This window comes from Mustela lutreola, chromosome 4, assembly GCF_030435805.1.
Source record: "Mustela lutreola isolate mMusLut2 chromosome 4, mMusLut2.pri, whole genome shotgun sequence".
NCBI lineage: Eukaryota > Metazoa > Chordata > Mammalia > Carnivora > Mustelidae > Mustela > Mustela lutreola.
Window position 1 is genome coordinate 160,059,670 of NC_081293.1, and position 23,995 is coordinate 160,083,664.

Here is a 23,995-nt window from a genome sequence, read left to right on the forward strand (position 1 = left end):
CTCGATCCCAGGATCCTGGCTGGGATCATGACCTGAGCTGAAGACAGAGGCTTTAACCACTGAGCCACCCGGGTGCCCACCCAGAAAGAATTTTTAACTATTTTATTTGTAGATGTGTTCCAGAAGCCCTGAAGGCATTGTAGATTAATCTATATGCCAAACCTTCCTTTAAATTTTGCTAACATCCTCCTTTCTATCCTGAGTAGTGAGAGTGAATAGTCATAGTTAATATAACCAGTTTCTCTATTTTCTTCTCATGATCCAGCCAAAGTTATCTATGAAGTGACTCAGTGTCCTTTTTAGACTCTGCTGCAGAACAGAGTAGCTTTTCCTGTCAATTATTTACATCAATCAATACACACCTCCCCCTTCCTGTACCTGTTTTAAGGCAGGGCTGAACCTCTTATTCTTTATGCCAATTTAGCTTTGCTTCCATTGTTTTATTTGAGATTTGTCTGTTGTTCATGCTTCATTAAAATATCAAGCATTACTGTTTATGCAGTCTGGATTTTTGACTAAAAGCATGTCTTAAGTAAGCTATGAATTATACCTGCTCAAAATTTTCAACTCTGTGTTGCTGTGGGTTGTTTAGTTTTGTTGTTTTTTGCTGTTGGAATGTTCTATTAACTTGGCCTTCTTGCACATCTTTAATCATTTGGTCTAACAGTTGTATATGAATATTTAAAAGATAAGTATTTCTCCTTAGTATGCAAAAATTGATGAAAGTTAATGGTTGAAAATACTGGCATCTTTTCTCTAAAACCTGTCCCTTTTTAGGTCATTATCTCAGCAAATGACATTTAACTGCACCGCTTGCTGCCCAAGTCTGACCTCTAGGATCAGTAACTTTCCTGTGACTCTGTTTCCTCAGAATTACCTCTTAAAGTGCTAGATACATCTTTCTTCAGTACATAAACAATCTTAAGACCAGAATCTGAGAAAAGAAAAAAAAGTGGAATTTGCAGAGTAAATGCTTCAGATGAGTCCACTGAAAAAAATATTTCCTAAATTGGTAAAATTCTAACAAAGCTTATGTGACAGATAATATATTATTTTTGTGTCTTTTGTAAATAATAATCAAGGGGTTAGGTTTTTTTCCCCCAATTAATTTGTTTATTCACTTCATTCAACTAAAAGCTACTTTCTGAAAGCAGGCATTCTTCTAGGTGACTTGCAAGCATTAATTTATTGTATTACCACATAGAAGACAATGTCTCCTAACTCATTTAGGTGTTCTCCCTCCAACCATGGCGCTTCTTAAAAATTCTATAATTTTGTATTCCAGTTAACTTATGAAACACTTCATTTCCCTATTACAACCCTGAAAAACCTTTGTTACATTAAATTTTCTTTTACATCCAAAGGCAAACCAAAGAACTGGCAGTCACTCTAAGTTCTTCCCACATCATTTATTCAAATTATATAAAAACTCAATGTTAACAGGTTCCACCCACGATCTGGAGCTCCCATATAGCTTTCTGTCCTCCAATCTCAATCATGACAGCCTAGGATAGCCAGATAGCTAAGGGAAACTTCTAACACGGTGGGCAAAGACCAAAAGAATTTAAAAAGTGAACTAGAAGATACCAAATTATTTAGGGAGGAAAAAAATCATTAGTATCCTCAGGAAGAAAGATACTGAATCCATGAAACAAAAATAAAATACTATTTTTTTAAAAAAAGGAGCATTCAAAGAACAAATGAAAATTCTTGAAAATTAGAAGATAACAAATAAAAAACTGAATAGAAGAGTTGGAAAAATAAAGTTGACAGAATTTCCCAGAATATAGAAGAGCAATGATATTAAAAATGGGAAAATACATGAAAACTAGAGGATCAGGAAATGCAATAACCAAATAACAAAAAGTTCTGAAAGAGAAAACGAAAGGACTCAAGTAGGTGAAGAAATAATCCAAGAAAATTTCCCTGAAATTAAGGGCATAAGGTGCAAGACTGAAACAACACGTCACATGCCCAAGATAATATGGGAACAGACAGATCTGGAGCGAGACTTATTGTGAAATTTCAGAACCACGGAGACAGTGAGAAGATTCTACAGTTTTTCAGAAAAAAAAAAGGGGGGGAAGAAAAGGTCACATACAAAAATTTAGGATTCCGAATAATTTAGGAATGCCTGAATAGCACCACACGAAGCAGTAACAGTGTGAGGACTTCACAATTCTGAAGGAAAATGATTTCCAATCCAGAGTTTAATACTCAAGCAAAACTTTCAATCAAACATGAAGACAAAATAAAGGCATTTTCAAACATACATGGATTCAAAAATTTACTTTCCATCAATTCATTCTCAAAAACTTCTAGAAGATGGAAGATGTGCCAGAGTAAAAGAATAAACCAAGAAAGAGGAATACATAGAATATGGCATAAGAGATGCCATCATGAGAGAGCAGTGAAAGAACTCTGGATAGTGAAGGAAAATGCCAAGGTGACAGATGCACACCAGCAGCAGAAAGCAGTCAGTCCAGAATCAAGTACTGACTCATGCCCAGATCCTCCTGTTTTATTTAACCCGAGAATAATGCCCCAGTGAGCCTGGACAGATTGTTGTCTATATTTTGTCTTGGCTTCTACATGCCTTACTGCTGGCATCAGCTAAAGACACTCATCTCACCTACAGAAATTGTTCTGCTTTGGTATGCTCTTGAGAGCCAGGGTACATAGTGGTGAATTTGGAAACAGGCGACAACTCTTCCCATCACAGTATTTCTGCTGGACATTCAGGACCAGGCCCACACCGCATTTCTTCCAGATCCCCCTGCCCTACATGCCAGGACTAGCTCACGACCTTGCCTACTAATGTCCTAGGTAGCTGGACTCCTGATTAAAAACCTATATATGATTTCTGCAGCCCAACCATACACAATGACAAAGGTTTACCTGACAGGCCTCACTGAGACAGCTACCCTCTTCACACACTCATGGTTCATGGTCAGTACAATGCAGTCTCTGAGGACTCAGGAAGCCCTGGCCAGCCCTGCCCTCCTTTGCATTCCTAACCCCAGAACCTTCATTCCTAGGTCTCTTTATCTGAGACTTGGGGTGGAAGTCCACTTATGGAGGGGTAAAAAAAACCCTGAAGACACTTTTGCCCAGTCTGACTCAGTACCCAGTACTTTTCCATTCCTTGCCATTTTCCCCTCGCCCTCCCCCTTCCTACCTCAGTGTCCATAAAACGCTGGAACCTTTTGTTCAGGGCTTCCTCAACAGCGAGATGACCCCCATGTCTGCACTATTTCCTCAATCTCAGCCCGGGTACTGTTGCAGGGGGGGGAAGTGGACCAGGGGAGTCTGTGGTTTTTCCAGTTTTAGAATCTTGTTACACCATCACAGTAAGTAATAGAAGGCTTAACTCTTTTGTTTTTAGCTTATTGCTTTAAACAACTACCCCAGTACCTGGCAGCTGAACTCCCCATCCTACCTAGCTCAGCGGAGCTACTAACAGTCCCTGAAGGTTCCCTCCGGGAGCCCTCCTCCCTACAGAATAGAGACTTACACACACCAAGTCTTAAGGAACTGGCCTCCAGAAACTGTAGCTGACACATGTCAGGGCATCTTATAAAATAAATAACTATAATCATGGATTAACAACATGGCTTTTAGAAAATAATAAAAACAATGTGTTTTGCTTTTAAAAATACCAAAACACTGAGAATTCTAGAAAAAGAGGTACAGCATGAATAAGTTGTATTTGCAAAAACATCTGACTTCATCTCCTCAAGCCAGAGCTTGGCAGCCCAGTCCCACTTCACCATTTGGCTGTGTTTTCTATTTTCTCTTCCACTTTCATTTTCTGTGAAATGGATTGGCTTATCTGACTTCAGAAAACTTATATCTGTACTATCTTAAAAGAAATATGCTTCTGGAGTAAAAATGTCATACTCAATCTGCCTGTAAATTTATATAATACAATTTATAAAAAGATTCTAACCACAATTATAGATATCCTCCTCTTTATTCTTAACCCACATGTTAAGAAGTCTGCAGCTTCATCCCACTTTAAAAGTTAGAAGGGTGACAAAACTAACCACCAAGGAAGAAAACAATAAGAACTACCTAGCAATTTGAGACCTCTAAAAATACTCATGTCAAGAACATTTTTTAAAATGATGAAAAAGACTGATGAAAGAAGTGACAGAAGACTTTATTCAACACAGTATAAAGCAGGATCACCACTGGAATCTAATTTACACACCCGCCCTCCTCAAGGCACAGGGCAATAGCCAAGGCTCCAGAGAATACAAGGGGCTCTATCATGTGCTCATTTGGGGCTGGAAGGAGATGAGTTTAGGATGTATTTGGGTAGAGCTAAAATGATTAGCCAGGGTTAAAACAAAACAAAACACTAGCAAATGGAACAAAGGGAGAACTAAAAAAAGAGAAACCTGTGCCACCGCTGCAGTGTCTACAGCCCAGCACAGGCATAAAGCAGAGCACCCCGGGGGGCCTAAGAGTCAAGGGGGCCAGCAAGGGACCAGAGCAGTCAAGTGGGTGAAGCTGAAACAGTTCACAGCCTTCTGAGCCAGAAAGAGAAACCAAAAAACAGCTCTCTGGAAAGGCTCAAATGCCTCTTGTTTTTGTTTTTGTTTTGTTTTGTTTTGAGAGAGAGCAAGGGTTAAACAAGCAGGAGGGGAGGCGCAGAGGGGAGAGGGAGAGCAAGAATCTTAGGCAGTCTCCACACCCAGCCAGCACAAAGCCAGACTCTGGTTTCTATCTCACAACCCTGAGATCATGACCTGAACAAAATCAAGAGTCAAATGCTTAAATGACTGAGCCACCCAGGTGCCCCAAGACTCAAATGCTTTTAAGCAAAGTCACTCCCTCTTGCTACCCTAAGCAGTGGTCTACAGATCTTTTTTCTACACTCAAACTACGAGAAATGAGACTTTACACTACAACTCAGCATATGCACATGTAGACATGTATATACAATCAACAAACAGAAGTTGCTCTAAATAACACCCATCTTACGAAGTGTTGTGTACTCCCTTATTGATGTTTATAATCTTTCCTTTTTCTTGTAAAAAAAAAAAAAAGTCCTGGGCCAAACCCACTAAACTGATTCTAAAATCACCCTGCAGTTTGGCAGACAGCATGCTCAAGTAGTCACCAGCTAACCTCAGTGAGAGGTGAAATCAATGGTCTCTTAAGATGATAGTTCAGCTTGAATTCTGCCCCTCTATTGGTCAGATTTCTGATTCCTCTCACTGGCTCTGGAATAGTCTCAGACCAGCCAAGGTCATTCATCAACCAGCCCAACCCATTTTATCAGTCTTCATTTTCTACAACGGCCCTCAATAACCTGCATCCCAGCAAAACTGATCCGAGGTTTTACATCCCAGCTTGCCCACCTTTGCCTCTCCCTAGGATTCTTTTCTCCCCAACTTGTCCAAAATGCTCTGCTGCTCCAAGACACAATTAAAGGAACCCTCCACACAGAGTAAATGTCTCCGGCCTCCAGCATTATAAGCACTTTCCCCTTGCTGTCTGTGTCCCACTGACACACCTGGCACGGCTCCAGCTCCCACCTCACCCCACCACATAGTTTCAAAACCCAAGCATGCCATCTCCAAAAGAAGCCACCTGGTCTATACTTTATGTTGACTAGACAAATGCACATGTATCTCCTATGCAGGGAGAAAACTGCTGTCAGGGGACTGCTGGGGCTGAAGACCGAGAAATCCGAGGTCAGGGCCCAAACCACCTAGAACCTCTCAGTCAGAACCAGAACATCAGGCTCTCCACAGCAGACAGTATACCTTTGGCCTTTGAAACAATGGCTGTAATAAGCACTATAAGAAAACGATACTGAATGTTTAATAAACATTTAGAAATTCTTCTTTAAACTTTAATTCTTTTTTTAAAAAATAGCATAATACAGATCAGCGATTTAGCAACATTGCCACATTCCATACTTTAACTTCTCTTACTCAAAATCAAATCTCCCAAATGTAGAAAAGCTATCCATTAGTACTCAGCACTAATAGCTGATAGCACCCCCCCCCCGCCAGCTAAAGTAGAAACCTTTGGCTCATCATACCAGGCACACCAGCCTTGCTTTCTTTCAAGTCAGCTTCCTCTTCTGATTATGTATACTTCTGATTACGTATAAGTTTAGTTATCTTTGTGTCTTGCTTCAAAAACAAAATTTACGACCTCTTCTTTTAATCATGGATTTTCATTTCCATCTCCCCCAGTTACATAATTAAAAGAACTTCCTTATAGCTAAATCAGAAATACTAGCATCACAGTATCTTAAATCTATATGCAAATATACTCTAAATTGATCTTCTAATAATTTCCTCATTTGACAAATATTTAACAAGTAACCGTTATCTGCTCAAGCACTTAGCAAGGAATGCAGTAGATCTTTGAGGTACTAAACTGAAAATGCCATACTTCCAAAGCAAGTATAATAGAATAATAGTAGATTCAAACTCATTAACCCAAACTGAAAATCATATATCTATGCTCACACTTCTGTACTAACAAGAAATCAGTAAGCAATTAAAAAAAAAATTCTAAAGATACTCTCAAGTTAAATATTTAAACAAGTATACAATGTAACAAATTGTCAAAAGAAGAAGAAACATAGAAACCTTAAAAAATTTGTCAATCTTTTTAGTTTAAGGAATATTGTTGGACTATGACGTTATTAATCAGGTCAGATATTAAATATCTGTATAGAATATACTTCCATCTTAATGTCAGCAAAATAGTCATTAATAACATTTGATGACTGGTCCTTATATTTTATGCAAACAATATACTGTTTATGCTCAAAAGCTCAAAATATTTAAAATTTATCCAATATTTCCACCATTCTCTTTATTTAAGCATCTAAAATTATTTTAAGTTTAGCTGACTATGCAATGATGAAATCATACAAATAGGAAAGAATTTTATATCTATAAGTAGATGTATTAGAAATAACATAGTTATAAAACTGAACTGCAAGTTAATCTTTATCTCACTATTTTAGTACATAGTATTATAACACATATCAAAATATTCTCAATGAATGGTCTTACCTTAAATATGTGCCATATATGAAGAATAATGCCATCATTAGTCCATTTAAAATAAAAATTACAGCAACATAAAAGCAAGCAGGATCTCCCAATCCTTTAAAAATAAAAATAAAAATAAAACATATGTTCTAACTATAAATTACTTTGTATGTCTGGCAATTTATATTAAAATGTGCTTATTTTGAAAATGGCACAGATATATTAAATGGTTGCCTTGGTTCCCATATGAACACGTGACACTACTGCGGAACAAAGATGAGAACAAGGCAGGAGCTGCGGTTTTTAAACAGGGCTACAAACTCATGGACACACCTCCTGTAAAGGGAGGGGGGGTGTCTCTGCTCCTGCTTTTGATGACAGCTGGGTTGGTGACTGCCTCAACAGAAGACGTCGGAGGTCATACATGGGATTTCTACGGCTGGAAGTGGCCAAGCAGTGTCTGACCTGGAGCCCATGAAGAGCCTGACTACCCTGAGGTACATGCTATACAACAGCCCAAGGTGTGTGGACAGGGCGTTATGTAGGTGTCCCATTTGAGAGTCCCAACTGAGCCCAGCCTCGCGGAGACCCCAGCCAGGAGCTAGAATGTCAGTGAAGCAGTCTCCAATTAATTTCAGTCTTCCCAAGCCACCTGAGTCTAGCAGAAGCCTCTGACATGGTGGAAACAAGCCAACCCTACTATACCCTGCCCAAATTCCTCACTTGCAGAATCCACAAGCACAATAAAATAGTTTTTATATCACTAAATTTGTAGTTAGTTTAACGTGCTCCAACAAAGATCTGGAAAGAAATTGGAAAGAAGGAAAGAAACTTGCCTTCACAGCTTTCAATAGGACTGAGTCCTTCTCCTCTGGTGACTGTCCAACATATCTTGGTTTGAAGACCAATCAAGTCCATTATTTTGGTATAAATTCGATACCAGCTGGCTAAGATTACCTATTTTTAAAGAAATAAAGACATTTTTTAGATTTTTTTAGAGAAAAGATATTATCATCAACAGTTCCATTACTAAAATACTTTTGAGATATTTTGATAGTTATCAAATTTTCCTTCCCTCTACCATCTACTTAGCTCCCTTTAAACCTAGTAAAATAAGCCTTACAATTCCCTACACTACACAGATTCTGCATTGGTCAGTGTTCAACTCTCCACTGATGCATAAGAATAAAATATAACATGAAACACACCAAGATTTATATTTTTTGAAAAGTATAAAATTCTAGTAAGGTACGTAAAAGAAGAGTTGAACAAATAAATACTCTGTTTTCTTGAGTAGATCTAATTTCTCCAGATGTGAATAGGTAACAGCATTTCTATACAGAAAGAATACACACAGATCACACACAAAGTTGAAAGGCAAACAAAAAGCTGGGGGGAAAATGTTTACCCATATAGCACAGTATTAATATCCAGCATGTAATAAATGAGGTCTTACTCTCTACTCAAATAGAAATATAGACAAAGGGCATAAGCAAGCAATTACTTTTAAAATTTCAAATGTATTTTTAATGTATAGCATTGAATTAAATACATATATACACAAATATATAGCAATGAACAAAGTATACCCTGTGATTTTAATTTTTTTGTCTACCAAATTGGCAGGGATTCAGGGAAATAAGCATTTTCAAAAACACTGCCAATGGTAACTTTGGTTAGTATAACCTATCTAGAAAGCATTCTGGCAACACATACCAAAATAATTAAAGTATATATTCTGTTGAACTAAATATAGTTACACATCAACAAATTTATAGTTTAAAAAACATAAGGCTATGAACAGAAATTTAGCTTCAAGGATGCTTATGGCAGCTCTAGAATATTTTAGAAGTTGAAAACAATGAACGTTTTCACAAAAGATGGACTAAATAAACAATAGAAGACTGTATAAATAGCCACTAAAACTGATCCTGAGGAAGAAAAGAGGACACAAGACCGTTAAAAATATTCTAAAAGACAAAAAAATCACTTATAAAAAAATATTTGCTGTGTGATCCCATTTCTGTAGCAGTAAATGTGTACATGGTCATAGAAAGTACTCAGTAAACAGTACATTAGTGAACCAATACTTCACCTTGGTGGTTATTTATTTGTCTCTACTTCCTCTACCTCCATCTCCTCATTAATCATTCGGCTTACTCACTGATCTAGACGGAAACAGGACTTCTCTCATTCAATGGGAAATGCCTGAGAGCCCCGATAGATAAGTCGAGGTACTGAGCCTGGGCTTGAGATCCCCAGGGACCAAGGCAGCCAGGGCTCTGGCACGAGGACGTGCTGTCCAGCAACATCAGTAAGCTAAGAAGGGGGAGTCACGGGGACAGTGTGTTAACAGATGACCCTCATATCAAGTCAGGGAGGATCTGGCTGAAGAAGTCACCTCTCAGCTTGGCCCTGGAAAATGCTTACGGATGTGTCAAATTAGGGCAGGGATGGTAAACGGGAGGCCAAAAAAGTTACTGATATCACTGGCTTCCTCCCTCACCTCCTGGGTGAATCCCCTTTCCCCGACTCCACCCAAAAAAGAGCATTCAATTAAGTGAAGAACCCCAGAGAGGGAAGAAAGATTATTTGGCAAATGACATGTAATGGTGCTTCCTTGCTATAATCTCTACAAACACACCAAATCTAGATAGTTTTTAAATTTTCTAGACCATGCAATCGTAATGGTTTCCATGAAATCAGTTAAAGCCCACCAAAATAAGTCTTTTCTCCATACTCCTTTCCAAGAAAACAGACACATCTTTCTTTAAAAATGAGGTGAAATATATTGAAATACATCTCACATTTAGAATCAGTATTTAATGCAATAACACTTTTAAAAAGTAAAAACAAAACAAAACAAAACAAAAAACCCACACAATTGAAAAAGTGACTTACCTCAGGGTAAAGATTGAACCTTTTCAATGTGTTAATAACAAGGGGGTATTCAGTCAGCTTATCATTCATAATCATCCATACTCCATTCAAAAATGAAGGTGCTTCCACGATAGTCTTAAAGTAGGAATAATACAATCCCTGAAACAAGCATATGTTATAGTTATAATTAAAATGCATAATTTCTATGCCTCTTACCAGCTTAAAAAAATTAAATACACTGTTTTTGAAAAACAAAGCAATCAAGCAAATAATAGCTACAATTATTCTCATGGTGTTTGATCACTAATAGAATCTTGGATTATAAAAAAGAACTACGTATTTTAGAATAACCTTGTCTTAATTAAAATAATTGAACTCAAAATATCTTCAAAAAGAGTTTCAACGTTTAAAAGTAATATACAGGGGCACCTGGGTGGCTCAGTGCATTAAGCCTCTGCCTTTGGCTCAGGTCATGATCTCAGAGTCCTGGGATCAAGCCCCGCATCGGGATCTCTGCTTAGCAGAGAGCCTGCTTCCCCCTTCCCCTCTGCCTTCTTCTCTGCCTACTTGTGATCTGCCTCTCTCTCTCTCTCTCTCTGTTAGATAAATAAATAAATAAATAAAATCTTTTTTTTAAAAAGTAATATACATAACTCAGACAACATATGTAACTTAAGAAAACTCCATATCCCTACTAATTTAAGTGTTAGAAAAGGCTATCTTAAGAACAGGGCAAATGAGTGGTTTACTATGGAACTTAAGTTACTGGGATCCAAGAAACCTCCCCTAGCCAAAAATGTTTCCCGCTACAACCTATTATGAATCCCCAAAATGGTGTTATCAGTCATCCTTCCTCCAGATTTACATGTAAAAATCCAAATATATTAGGAAGACTACATGTTAATATATTACATGTAAGTTACATTCAGATGCCAACTAATTTTACAGACTATTTTCCTTCCTTCCAGCTCAGAATAAGGTAAAAACCCTGGAGGACTGGGGCTGTGTGAATCAGGGAGGAGTGCAGTAGCGGTACTCTCATTATGAGGGAATTCAGACAGATATTAAGATTGGAATAATGCATGGATCAAAAAAATCAACAAGTACTAGTACTTGCTCCCCTTGTGAGGGGGTAAGCGGCAGAACAGGGTTTGACAGATGAACACAAAAAACAAACTTCACCTTCTGTACAGTGTTGCCTAGGGCTGCACTAGTAGCCAGCATCCATCAGCTGTCAAACTCCACACTGGATTTAAGGCTCATCAATATGAAAGCGATTTGCATACCCAATATTTATTGAAAAGGAAAAAAATGGTTCTTGATATTAAGATGCTTAGCTTTCCTATCACTATTTTTAAAAATATTTCCAACTGTATTAGGTTGAATAATATCTCCCTGAATTTCATATCCTCTGGGAACCTGGGAATATGAACCTATCTGGAGCAAGTTCTGGCAGATGTAGTCAAATTAAAATGAGGTCATCTAATATAAATGGTATCCTTATAGTAAGAGGGAAATTTAAACACAGAAACAATGGGAAAAGTGCCCATGAAGACAGAGGCACAGCTTGGAGTGATAGCATTTCCGATGCCACCCAGGGCACACCAAGGATTGCCAGGAAGCACAAGAAGCTAGGAAGAGGCAAGGAAGGATTCTCCCTAGAGCCTTCAGTGAGAACACAGTCCTGCCAACACTTTGATTTCAGACTTCTAGCCTCCAGAACTCTGAAAGAATAAATCTCTGCTCTTTAAGCCACCTGGTTTATGGTATATTTGTTATGGCAGCTGTAGAACACCACCACAACATATCTTGTTTCATAGGTTTGTTTTGGAATCATGTAAACATCTTATTTAATTGTAAAATGAAAAATTTTAAGTCCCTAAATATCAAAATAAAAATAAAATAGAGAAATTAACTATCAAATTAGAAGAAGATTTCAAGTAACTTTAAGATACAGTGATTCTACTGTACATCCCTAATGGCACATATCCCAAAGTCAAAAAGGAATGCAAGAAAGTTTTAAAATGTTTTCAATCATCTTAGTTTTAATAATCTTTGGTACTTTTATTTCACAAAAATAAGTAATATGAAACCAAGATTCGGGTGCCTGGGTGGCTCAGTGGGTTAAGCCGCTGCCTTCGGCTCAGGTCATGATCTCAGGGTCCTGGGATCGAGTCCCGCATCGGGCTCTCTGCTCAGCAGGGAGCCTGCTTCCCTCTCTCTCTCTCTGCCTGCCTCTCCATCTACTTGTGATTTCTCTCTGTCAAATAAATAAATAAAATCTTTAAAAAAAAAAAAAAAAAAAAAAAGAAACCAAGATTCTTGGGCTAATAGTAGATACAAATTTAAAACAAAGTAAGTAAAAACCACTTAATCCTAAATTTGAATTGACCCTAGAACAACACAGGTTTGAACTACACAGCTCCACATACACCTTGACTTTTTTCAATAAATAGAGTACTACAAATTTATTTTCTCTTCCTTATGATTTTCTTAATATTTTCTTTTCTGTGCCTTACTTTGTTGAAAGAATATAGTATACAGATAACATAAAAAATATGTGTTAACTTACTGTTTATGGTATCAGCTTTTTGTCAATAATACACTATTAACGGTTAAATCTGGGAAGAGTCAAAAATTATATATGGATGTTGGACTGCACGGGGGTCAGCACCTCTAACCCCTTGTTGTTTTAAGGGTCAAATGTAGTAGCAATAAAGACCTCCAGCACCAAATTTGTGGTATCTGGATACCATCTGCCACTGAAAGGAACTGGGGCTCCTTGGAAAATGGTAGGATTCCAGGTCTATAGAGAAAATGTCTTAATAGTACTAGAAAGTAAGAAAGCTATAGAATACTAGTGAGGTCATGTCAAAAGGACACAGAGTCAATTGCAAAGGCTCTTGTCAGGTACGTTCACAAAACATACTAAAATCCATTAGATAATAATGATAGAATCTGAAAGAAGGTACTCAATTGGTTACCAGAAGAAAATGCTAAGAAACCAACTCATTTTTCCAAAAAGTGGTAAATAAAAAGAAAAAAATCAAATATTCACCTCTCATACCTGTACAAATTATACATCATAGAAACCAAATAAATATTACAGGAAAATTCTTCTTTATAGAAGAACTGCAGTTAACAAATAGAGGGGAAAAATAATAGAATAGATAATTACCATTTGGTAATCTTAATGAATTACCTGATCTAGGCTGATGGCTAGGCTATAACAGAAGGACCAACATGACAATACCTAATGCCACTGATCAATCTTGGCATCACAGAAAGTGAGACAATCAGATGTGGTGTGCCTCTTTGTATGGTGCAATAAATGCACATTACTTATGAAATATTCCTGCCCAACCCCCCAAAAAATTGAACTTTCAGCTATCAAGTCTTTTATCTACCAATTTTCAGGGAACTTTGGACAGTGGACATAATAAATAACATAAATTACTACGTGTAATTCTATAAGACAAATAACCTGGACTCTTCCATAACTAAATAGTAAAACAATAAAAACGGGAAGTGGAATTTATAGATTAAAAGACTTAAGAAAAACATCAACTAGATGAAATGTACAGACATGGTTTGAATCCTGATTCCAGACTACAAACACATCAATATAAAAAGAAAAAATAATGCCAATTAAACAGTGGCTGACACTTAACGATATTAAGAGATCACCGTTCATTGTTTTCAAGTGTGCCAACAGTACTGTAGGTAATAAAAAATTCTTTTCTTTTGAGATACATACAAAAGTATTTACTGATGAAATGATGATGTCTAAGGTCTCCTATGTGTGGAGGTATATACGAAGGAAAAATGGCTGTGTCACTGGTTGTTGAAGCTGCGGAATGGGCAAGGGGAGGTGTCTACTCTTTCTTTTTTCAAACTTCTTTGAAAATTTCCATTAGAAAATGCTTAAAAGTTTTTAGATCCCAAAAATATCACATAAAAACTAACCATTTCAGTGCGAAAAGCCATCTCCCTTTCCAATGTTGAGAGGTGAGAAAAGTGACGATCATTTTCAAAGAGGTGTGTTATATGGCTCCTGTAAAAACAAAAGGGTGACAGACCAAGTGTTGATGCTTATACTAAGTATTATTTTTAAAAGAAACTCTAAGAGCAAAAATAAAGGTATCTAGAAACTTGCACATAATTTTGTAATAAAATTCAAATACAGTGGTATCTGTATCTATTTTTCCACTCTGTCGTAACATTCCACTAAAATTTCTAATAGAAAACACATTCAAATGAGATCTTAAAATTAGAATGAACCAGAATAACAATAATTTAAGTCAAGTACAATAAAATTATAAATTGAACTATAAATGTCATTGGATTACCATCTCCGAAATGTCTGATTAATGAAATTCATATTTTACTCTATCCAGAAGATTAAAAAAATTAATCTTCCTCTCAACATGAACACTATATTAACGTTAAGTGAAATAGAGTCTCAAATATAACCTCTTTAATAATGGATCTCTTTTTTTATTAAAAAATTACATTATTCTGACCTTGATTTATCAATTAAACTACTTCTTCAGACTATTGTGTTGCATGTAATAATATATATTCACCCTTATCATCCTGAAATTATTTCTTTATATATACAAGAAATTGCTTCGGTGAGTTGTAAACATCTGCATAAAATACACCAGAGGAAAAAAAACAATCTTACCAGTGCAACACTGCTGCAAAGGCAGCTGAAAGAAAAAAAAGAAATTTAAATTAGTATACTAGCATAAAGAAATGTTTTCACTTTATGGAAAAGCATTATAAAGATAAGCATTTGGGATATGTGATGTTGGACTCTTAGCAACTGGGGAAAGAGAGTGACTCTTTGAAAGAAACCCCAGGGCTAGGTTTAAAATCCAACAGCTTGGTCTATAAAAGAATTAGGCATATATCTACAAATTTCATTTATTCAGTCATTCAACAAAATGGGGGCCTACTATTTGACAAAAACTACACAAGAAAACCTCAGATGGAAACTTCCACAAATAGCACTGCCACAGGGACAGAACCAGCAGTGAAAGGTAACTCTAGAATAAAGAAATATGGTGACCTCAGGGCACAGGACTGGGAATGAATAAAACGAGAGCTTACAACTTTTTGTATATTGTTGCAATATCTGGATTTTTATGATAAACTTTCCTATTTTTTTTTTAAACAAATGTAGAATGAAATAAAAACAAGAGATGGAGGGGTTGTTGACGCAAAACAAGCAAACATTTTAGAATCTCTAAAAGTAGAGGCCAAGTTAAGACAGCTGTCCAGGAAACACACTCTTCACAGGGAAGAAAGTGCTTTGTGGAATAAACAATTTTTACTGTTATATACTTTTTTACATCTTGTAGAAGTTCAAAAGATTATAGATTAGCATACAGGCAGGGAACACAAGTTTTAATGTCAAGGAATGCAGAGAGTAGGAGCATTGATCGATATCTTAAAGACAAGATGGTTTCCCTTTAGGCTACTCATTTACAAAGCAGGTGTATAATGTATGTGTGGCAGGCCATAAATCAGGCTTTTGGTTTAAACCAAGTTTATGTATAGTTATGCTGACTTAGAAAGAAATCTAAAATGACTTCCCTTATATCTCAGGCCTTTAGAGTTTTTTTCTCTTATCAGGGTAAAAGGAAGAGAGAAAAGGTAAGGAAGAGAAAACAAGGTAATAATAAAATCAGTCTCATAGGAAAATCAATAGTTGCTTTCTGTCCAAGTAAAAAGAATGTACTAAGAAGAATCCAGAAAATACCAATTTTCTTATGCCACAAGATTCATCTTATTGCAGGCTTCTGATTAAATAACTAATAAGGAACTGAAGTATGAAAATGCTCTTAGAAATGAAAACCAGTCTGGAACTTATTGCCTTTATTCTTAAAGAAATATTTATATATATATATATTTTTTTTTAATATTTTATTTTTTTATTTGACAGAGATCACAAGTAGGCAGAGAGAGAAGTGGGAAGCAGTCTCCCTGCTAAGCAGAGAGCCCGCTGCAGGGCTTGATCCCAGGACCCTGGGATCATGACCTGAGCCAAAGGCAGAAGCATTAACCCACTGAGCCACCCAGGAGCCTGTAGTATTTATATTTTTAAAAATTAAAAAATACACTCTACCTAGGAGATCTTAATGGTTATACAAGACAAAAGTTACTCTTTCTAGATCACTACAACTGCAAATATTTAACCATGTTTGTCATTTGACATTTGCTTATATATGGTACTTTGAGCTTTCAAAATTTTGATTTTTTTTGTTGTCGTTGTTGCCAAATTTACCATCCATTTCTTTTTTGGTTTCTGCCTTTAAAGACTTAACCCTGCAATAATGAAATTTGGGCTTTATTTTCTCAATAATCTGTCATGTTCTGAATAAATCAATCTCCTCTCATAAAATGTAAATGCCATCTTTATCATACATAACACTTGACACAAATACTTTGGTAATCCTTTTGAGATTATAATTGGGATTTCATTTATAATTTGGAAAGAATCTACACATTGACAGTAGGAATCCATATGTTTATAACCATAAACATGGTATATACCTTCAATTATTCAACTCCTTTTTCCATTGCCTTGACAAAAATCTTATCAGTAGAATTAATATAGTTATTACAGTTTATTCATATTGTCTTTCTTGTAAGCTTAATTAACATTTTTCCTACTAAGATCCATGAAATCTTTTTTATACTTTATTAGATGCTGTTAATGTATTTATTTTTGACGTGTACTTATTTTGCAATGTACTTGTTTTACTCATTTACTAAACTATCATTAATTCTTACAGTTTTTTGGTTTATCATCCTCAATCTTCTATTCTGAATGATATTACTTAAAAATGATAATTTTGCTCCTATTTTATAATTTTGCTATTGGTTTCTTCTCATTTGACAACAGTAATACATTTCTAGAATAATATCTACAAATTTCATTTATTCAGTCATTCAACAAAATGGGGGCCTACTATTTGACAAAAATTCTGGTAAAAGAATGCATGAGGTCTTCTACTAAATTTAAGGGCAATGCATTTCACATATGCTTTTAAATTAGACTTTAACCTTCACAATTCCAGAGTGATAAATAGGATTTCTCAAGGCCATCACCTCTGTAGTTCCTCAGAATACCACAATTCTGCAGAAGAACAAAGGCACCGAGTGGCTTTTGGTGCCTTCCTTAAATTCAATAGCTCAAGCATTAAACAATTCTTAGAGTTCCGGGCTTTTGAATGGAACTCTTTCCCAGCCTCCAGGGTCAATTCATAACCTGCCCAGTAGTTTTAATTTCTTTGTTCATTTCAATTTAGTAGTAATAATAATAAAGCAGCTAACATTTGCATTCTTATTACATGCCAGATACTTTTTAAATACTTTACCAGAACTAACTTGAGTAACTTGTATAATCAAAGTGAGCGGACAGAGAAAGGGAAGTTAATCAAGGACAAGAAGTCTTACAAGAAAGCCTTACACTGCATGGGTTGAGGAGAATGGGCTGGAGGGTGGGGGGCAGTGGAAAGACAAAAGCCAGGCTTCCCCTTACCATAAAGTGTCTTATTCCCCTTCTTCTCCCCCTCCAAGATAAAAGGGAGGGAAAGTTGCAATTCATCTATTGTTAGAAACAGTATGTTTTACAGAAACTACCAAGTTTTATATATAAACATAGAGGGGCACCCGAGTGGCTCAGTCAGTTAAGCGTCTGCCTTCAGCTCAGGTCATGATCCCAGGGTGTTGGGACTGAGTGCCACATCCGGCTCCCTGTTCAGCAGGGATCCTGCTTCTCCCTCTGCTCGCTGCTCCCCCCTGCTCACGCTCTCTCTCTCTAAAAAAAAAATAAAAATAAATTTAGAAAAAAGAAAGAAAAAGTAGAGTTATGCGGCGCCTAAGTGGCTCAGACTGTTAAGCATCCTACTCTAGATTTCAAGTCAGGTCATGATCTCGAAGTCATGAGATCAAGCCCTGTACAGGGCTCCGTGCTGAGCATGGAGCCTGCTGAAGATTCTCTCTCTCTCCCTTTGCCCTTCTCCTCCTCTCTCCCTGCCCCCTCAAAGAGAAAGACATATTAGCTACACTTTAATTAATTCAAAATTGAAGTAAGTACATGTGTGTATATCTATATGTCATTGAAAACAAAAGCCCCAGTGAAGCAGATACAGCCTTGTGAGAATATAATTTAAGCATAAAGACATAAAATGACAAAAAATTCCTAACGGCACCCCTAGAGCTTTTCTTGCTTCCTTGCCTACAGAAAAGATTATAAACGATTTTCTCTAAATTTAGTCCAGTGATTACCAACCCCATCTAGTCTTTTGTGAGTGTAATAAAATTGATAATCCCTTTTTCCATTTTAATACATATGTTATTTTTTGTCATCCTAAGGGACTGTAGTAAATATAGCATTTTTTGTTTGTTTTAATCAGAACATTACAAAAACAAAAACAAAACCCAACACTGAAATTTCAAAAATCTAAGCCTATCCCATAAGAAAAAAAGCATTCAAGGAAGGAAGATTTGCTCTGTAATCTAATTCAAAACACTGCAATCCTATGGCTGAGAATTCTGAAAGGTTCTTAACGTTTTGCTGGAAGCACCTAAATAACCAACACTCTGAAACTAAACCAGACACTCCTTCCACTTTTTGATTAAAGAAATTTTGTACCAGATTGTATGTCACAATGTATCGATTTTCAGTTTCATGGGATGAACAGCCTCTCCACTGAAAATTGTTTTCTTCCTGTTATTAGAATCTCCTTTAAACAAACTAGAATGTAACTTCCTGAGGACAGAAACAATGTTTACCGGAAAGTTATACTATAGTATTTAGCACAAAGCTGAGCACAGAGCTCAATTCAAATGTTTGCTGAATTAATGAACACAACCTGATAAAATTAAGGAGGAAAATGAAATAATCTAAATCATGTCTTTTCCTCTGGATGGTCCCACACCAGCAAGTACAGTGCACTGGGAGAATAGGGAGGGGATGCCTCCTGCCCTACCCTAATGCCTGGCCCACAGTGGTCAGCAGCAGGAGGTGTGAGGACCTATTTTATATTTCTATTTTTTTTTAAGATTTTATTTATTTATTTGACAGAGATCACAAGTAGGCAGAGAGGCAGGCAGAGAGAGAGGGAAGCAGGCTCCCTGTGGAGCAGAGAGCCCGATGCGGGGCTCGATCCCAGGACCCTGAGATCATGACCCGAGCAGAAGGCAGCAGCCCAAACCACTGAGCCACTCTATTTTAGCCAGAGGCTTCCACTGAAGTTAAACAATAACTGTTGTTTAACCCTTAAACTGTCCTTGCTCCCCTTCCCCCCAAGGGCCTTAAAAACAAGTCCTGGAAACCAGCTCCAGGTGTGGAGGCCAAGAAAAACAAGGCTGTACCCACCTCGAGTCTAGCCCTGACGTAAGTACAGCCATCTTGGCAAAGCAAAAGCCAGCACCTTGCTCTGTAAGAGTGGGTTAGCATAAGAATGGCCATCCTGAAGGCCAGGAAGCCATTTTACTGAGTGTCCCTAACCAGCCCATAGGGCGCATGGAACTTGAGATAAGAGAAAGTAGCTAAAACCTAAGAAACAACTTAATCATATACCACCAGGGCGGTTAGGTGATGGCACCACAGGGACCAGATGTTAAAGAAAAACAAATAGTTAACTTGCAGAGATCACAATCCTGCAAGACAGGAGTCTCCCTTGGTTTGCAAATGTCCTGGTGATTTACAACAAAAAGGGCTATCTCTTCAATGGCCCAATTTCCAGAGACAAAGGGCTCAGTTCCTCAAGGCCTAAGGTCACCCTCCCCACTATAAAACTGAAGGAGGCTGAGGCAGAAGGAAATGTAAATAAAGTTAAATTTCTTCTAAACCTAAATCTCACTTAACCGCCAGGATGGCGCCAGGGTGATGCTGGGGTGGCAAAAGTTTAAACAAAGTTAAACTGTCAAAGTGGGGCGGCACAAGATATGTATGTAGCCATGAAGAAGTGCCTTGAAAAATGCTATATAAACCCTTGGCTTTGAGTGCTGGGGTCCTTGTTGAAACCCGCTGCACTGGGCAGACACTTGGACCCCAGCTAGCTGGAAATAAACCTCGCTGTGTGACCTGCATTATCGAGAGTGTTCTCTGTCTAATTGAGGGGTGGTCGACTCTGTACCCTAACCGAGGGAAGGCAGGAGGAACAGAAAAGAAGTGGGAGAGGGGGCTTTTCCATAGGTTCCACTCAATCTTCAGGGGCTCCTAAACCCTATTCCCTCTCCACCCAGCACCCAAACCCTTCCTGCACTCACCTCCTCTCCCAGCATCCTCCCTTCCCTCAAGTTGACCCTTCTAAGAAGATGACTCTGAAGTCTTGGGCTTCTTTGTGGATAACCCGCACACTGCCATCAGGATTGCTGGAAAGTAGTGCCCCCTGTGATACATTTTTAAGATACCCAACTCAGGGGCGCCTGGGTGGCTCAGTGGTTTGGGCTGCTGCCTTCGGCTTGGGTCATGATCTCAGGGTCCTGGGATCGAGCCCCGCATCGGGCTCTCTGCTCCGCAGGAAGCCTGCTTCTCTCAATCTCTATCTCTCTCTCTCTCTCTCTCTCTCTCTCTCTCTCTGCCTGCCTCTCTGCCTACTTGTGATCTCTGTCTGTCAAATAAATAAATAAAATCTTTAAAAAAAAAAAAAAAAAAAGGGCGCCTGGGTGGCTCAGTGGGTTAAGCCACTGCCTTCGGCTCAGGTCATGATCTCAGAGTCCTGGGATCGAGTCCCACATCGGGCTCCCTGCTCAGCAGAGAGCCTGCTTCCCTCTCTCTCTCTTTGCCTGCCTCTCCATCTACTTGTGATTTCTCTCTGTCAAATAAATAAATAAAATCTTTAAAAAAAAAAAAGGTACCCAACTCAGTTTCATGCACTCTAGGGCTAGAGACCCACTGCCCTTTCTTTCTTTCTCCTCCTCAAGGGAGGAAAGCAAGAACCACAAAAGCAAGGGGGGCTGCCTCTCCCTTTGCCCTTCTGTGGTAACCCCAGAGGAGACTCGCCCGCAACTGCAGCCAGCAACAGGCATTCCTGATAAGGACCGCGCTATCCCATCCAGGTTACTCCCATCCAGGTTACGTTTTGCCCTTATGTGTGTACTTCCTAACCAGTATTTGACTTGAAATTCAGAGCATCTTCACCAACTCTCTCATTTGATTCTCACACAGCCTTGGGGGTATTTATTCCTATTTTACAAATGGAAAACTGGGCCTTCGAGGGGTCATTTCCCCCAAAGGCACAAAGCTAATAAATGGCAAGAACCACCTGGAGATGGTTCTAATTCAAAACCTCCATTTTTTTCCACTGGGGAAGAACTGCCTCCTCTCCCACATGGGCATTTGATGACCTCGTCTTGTAACAATATTTATATGGAAAAATATATTCGAAGTCCAAAATGACTTGTGAAATTTAATATATTTTATTCCTAAATTGAGGTTAATCCATACTTAAAGCATTCTAAAGAGTTTTAACCTTTCTAACTCTCAAGTGACAAATGACAAAAAGAGGTTAAGGATCCTCCCCTTAAATCTATTGGACAAGGTTTCCAAGTCAACCTTGACAAGTTTACTCAACCTCTTCCTAATATTACTAGTCATTTTTTATTTCTCAAGGATCTATTCAGAGTCTAAGAGTTTCTTTCCAAATGGAAAGGACACCAGTAAATAGTCTTCTTGTTCCCCATCATCCTAGAGAATGAAGTCAATTTCTAAGTGTACAGGTTTAAGCGTCTCATCCCCCTCTTTGAAAAGTTACATGGCTTCCCATAGCTCAGACCATGGAGCCCACATTCTAGTCAACTTCCAGTTAATCCGCACCACACACCCTTCCTGCCCTCTGCACTGGACAACCATTCCCTAAAATACCACGTGTTTTATGAGGCTACACCTTTGCTTCTGCCGGTAAACTCCTATTTCATCCTTCAAAGTCACAGGAATTCAAACTTGACATTCTGTGAAGCTTATCCTGCCACCCTAGCTAAAAAACCTTTATTATAGCACCTAAATAGCTAGTCATGCACACAACAACTTCCTCTGCTAGAATGCAAAGGCCTTGAGGCTGAGCTTGTGTTTAATTCATCTTAATATCGACACCCTTAGCATTATGCCTGGTACCTCACTGGGTTGAAATGTTAAATGATGATCACTGTGTAAGAGAAACTACAGAATGTACCCAACTAAACAAAAACATACATTCCTAAAGATAATATCTAAGCATTCCAAACTGCTCAAAGGGTTCCCATTACATGTAGGTATATATATTACAATAAAATTAATATTCAAAGAAATCATATTTTCAGTCTATAGTACCTAGAATGAAACAGAGGTCAGTTTCTGTGTAATGAAGCAACAAGTGAAAAGACATTCTGTAGGACCCAATTTAAAAAGGGAAAAGAGTCATGTATACACAAGCTCAGCTCCCGTCTTCTTTCTAGCACCTAGAATTTTTGAGAGTTATAAGTGCTCTAAAGTCAACAAGCATCTAAATGCCAACTAGATGCATAATGCATTTTCCTAGAAACCAACAACATTAAAGAAATATTAGCCAACATTAAAAATAAAACCTTTGAGAGATAAGATTTAGGCACATAAAATAATGAGAGAACACATTAGGCACTGAAGCAAAGGGCACAAAGTCTACGAACTATAAAAAAAAAATCTGAAAAGGCAGATTAGTAGTGACCTTCTCAAGGCAGGTCTATTAAAGTGGGATGGGAGGGAGGGATAGGGCTCAAGATATGATTACCATCTAGGTGAGGATTTATGGTGGGTAGCCAGAAAAGAAGACAGCTACAGGAAAGCCGCATGTGGCCTGGACTCCAACATGGAAAAAAAACAAAAAACAAAAAACCAAACCAAACCAAACCAAACAAACAAAAAACTCCCATCACTAATACACAGTACAGAATATAAATGATAAATGATAAAGGCAATAACAAGACAACATTTACTGAGGGCCTACTCACTACTCACACACACACACACACACACACACACACACACATGTGCCCGGCTCTCAGAGCTCCATGAATACTAGTTTACAAAGCTTCTCAACCAGTGGGGCCTGGAGTGCTAAGGATGAGAGAACTAGAGTCCCTGGGGGTCAAGAACCTCCAGGCTTTGAAGACACCACTTCCCCACTCCATACCACACAAATATTGTTATTTTCCATGTGTGCCATGATATGAAAAAGGTTGGGAAGCACTGAGCCACTCAATAAAGAACCAAAGCAAGTTTCAGAGATTACATCACCATGCAGTAATACAGAGTCATAGTGGTCTAAACCCTGAGATTGCATTAGAATCATCAGTGGCACAAAATAAAACTAGAGATACTTGAGAATTAACCCAGAGCCTCTATATCTGAAATTCCAGGGACTTTTATTTATTTATTTATTTATTTATTTATCAGGCAGAGGGGCAGAGGGAGAGGGAGAAACAGACTCACAGCTGAGCTGGGTGCCCCATGCAGGGCTCAATCCCAGGACCCTGAGATCATGACCTGAGCGGAAGGCAGAGATTAAACGACTGAGCCACCCAGGTGCCTCAGGAATTTTTTTTTTTTTAATTCACAAGTGTTTCTGGTATATAGTCAAGGTTCATTATCATTGGTACAAAAATGACTGGAAGAAAATGTAGGTGGTAATTCACAAAATTTAATGTGAAATCAGCTCTGTGTATTCCAAGTGTCCTCCAGCAGTAATTGTATCACCTGAGAGCTTGTTAGAAATGCAGACTCTCGGGTCCCATCCCAGAAGCCTGACTCCAAATGTACATTTTAACAAGGTCCCTTAGATGGATGATACAGAAACTCTTTTAAGGACAATGTGTCAACACTGACAGCACAGTGAAATCACCTGGGAGCTTTGAACATTTGCTAGGTTTGGCACAGGGGGTGATTCTAATGTTCTCAATGAGGGTTGAGAGTGTTTATCTAGGAGAGGCATATTAAGACTTCATTTGTGGGCCCCCACTCTCAAAGGCCCCGACTCAAAAGCTTTCAATTGGGGCTTGGACATTTACACTTATAGCTATTTTTATTAGGAAAAGGCAAATATTAGTTCAAA

The 23,995-nt window shown here is 38.0% G+C and overlaps 1 protein-coding gene across 4 annotated transcripts in view; it reads right to left on the reverse strand.

Moving 5' to 3' along the window:
• The window catches only part of DPY19L1 (dpy-19 like C-mannosyltransferase 1), a 99,892-nt gene that overhangs the window by 65,424 nt on the left and 10,473 nt on the right, over positions 1–23,995 (reverse strand). For all 4 annotated transcript variants that reach the window (XM_059171537.1, XM_059171536.1, XM_059171538.1 and 1 more), the window contains exons 2-6: positions 14,596–14,620; positions 13,875–13,962; positions 9,930–10,067; positions 7,865–7,985; positions 7,050–7,143 (exon numbers count right to left, since the gene is read on the reverse strand). In XM_059171537.1, coding sequence (XP_059027520.1) covers positions 7,050–7,143; positions 7,865–7,985; positions 9,930–10,067; positions 13,875–13,962; positions 14,596–14,620 — 466 coding nt within the window. The remainder of the gene's footprint in view (positions 1–7,049; positions 7,144–7,864; positions 7,986–9,929; positions 10,068–13,874; positions 13,963–14,595; positions 14,621–23,995) is intronic.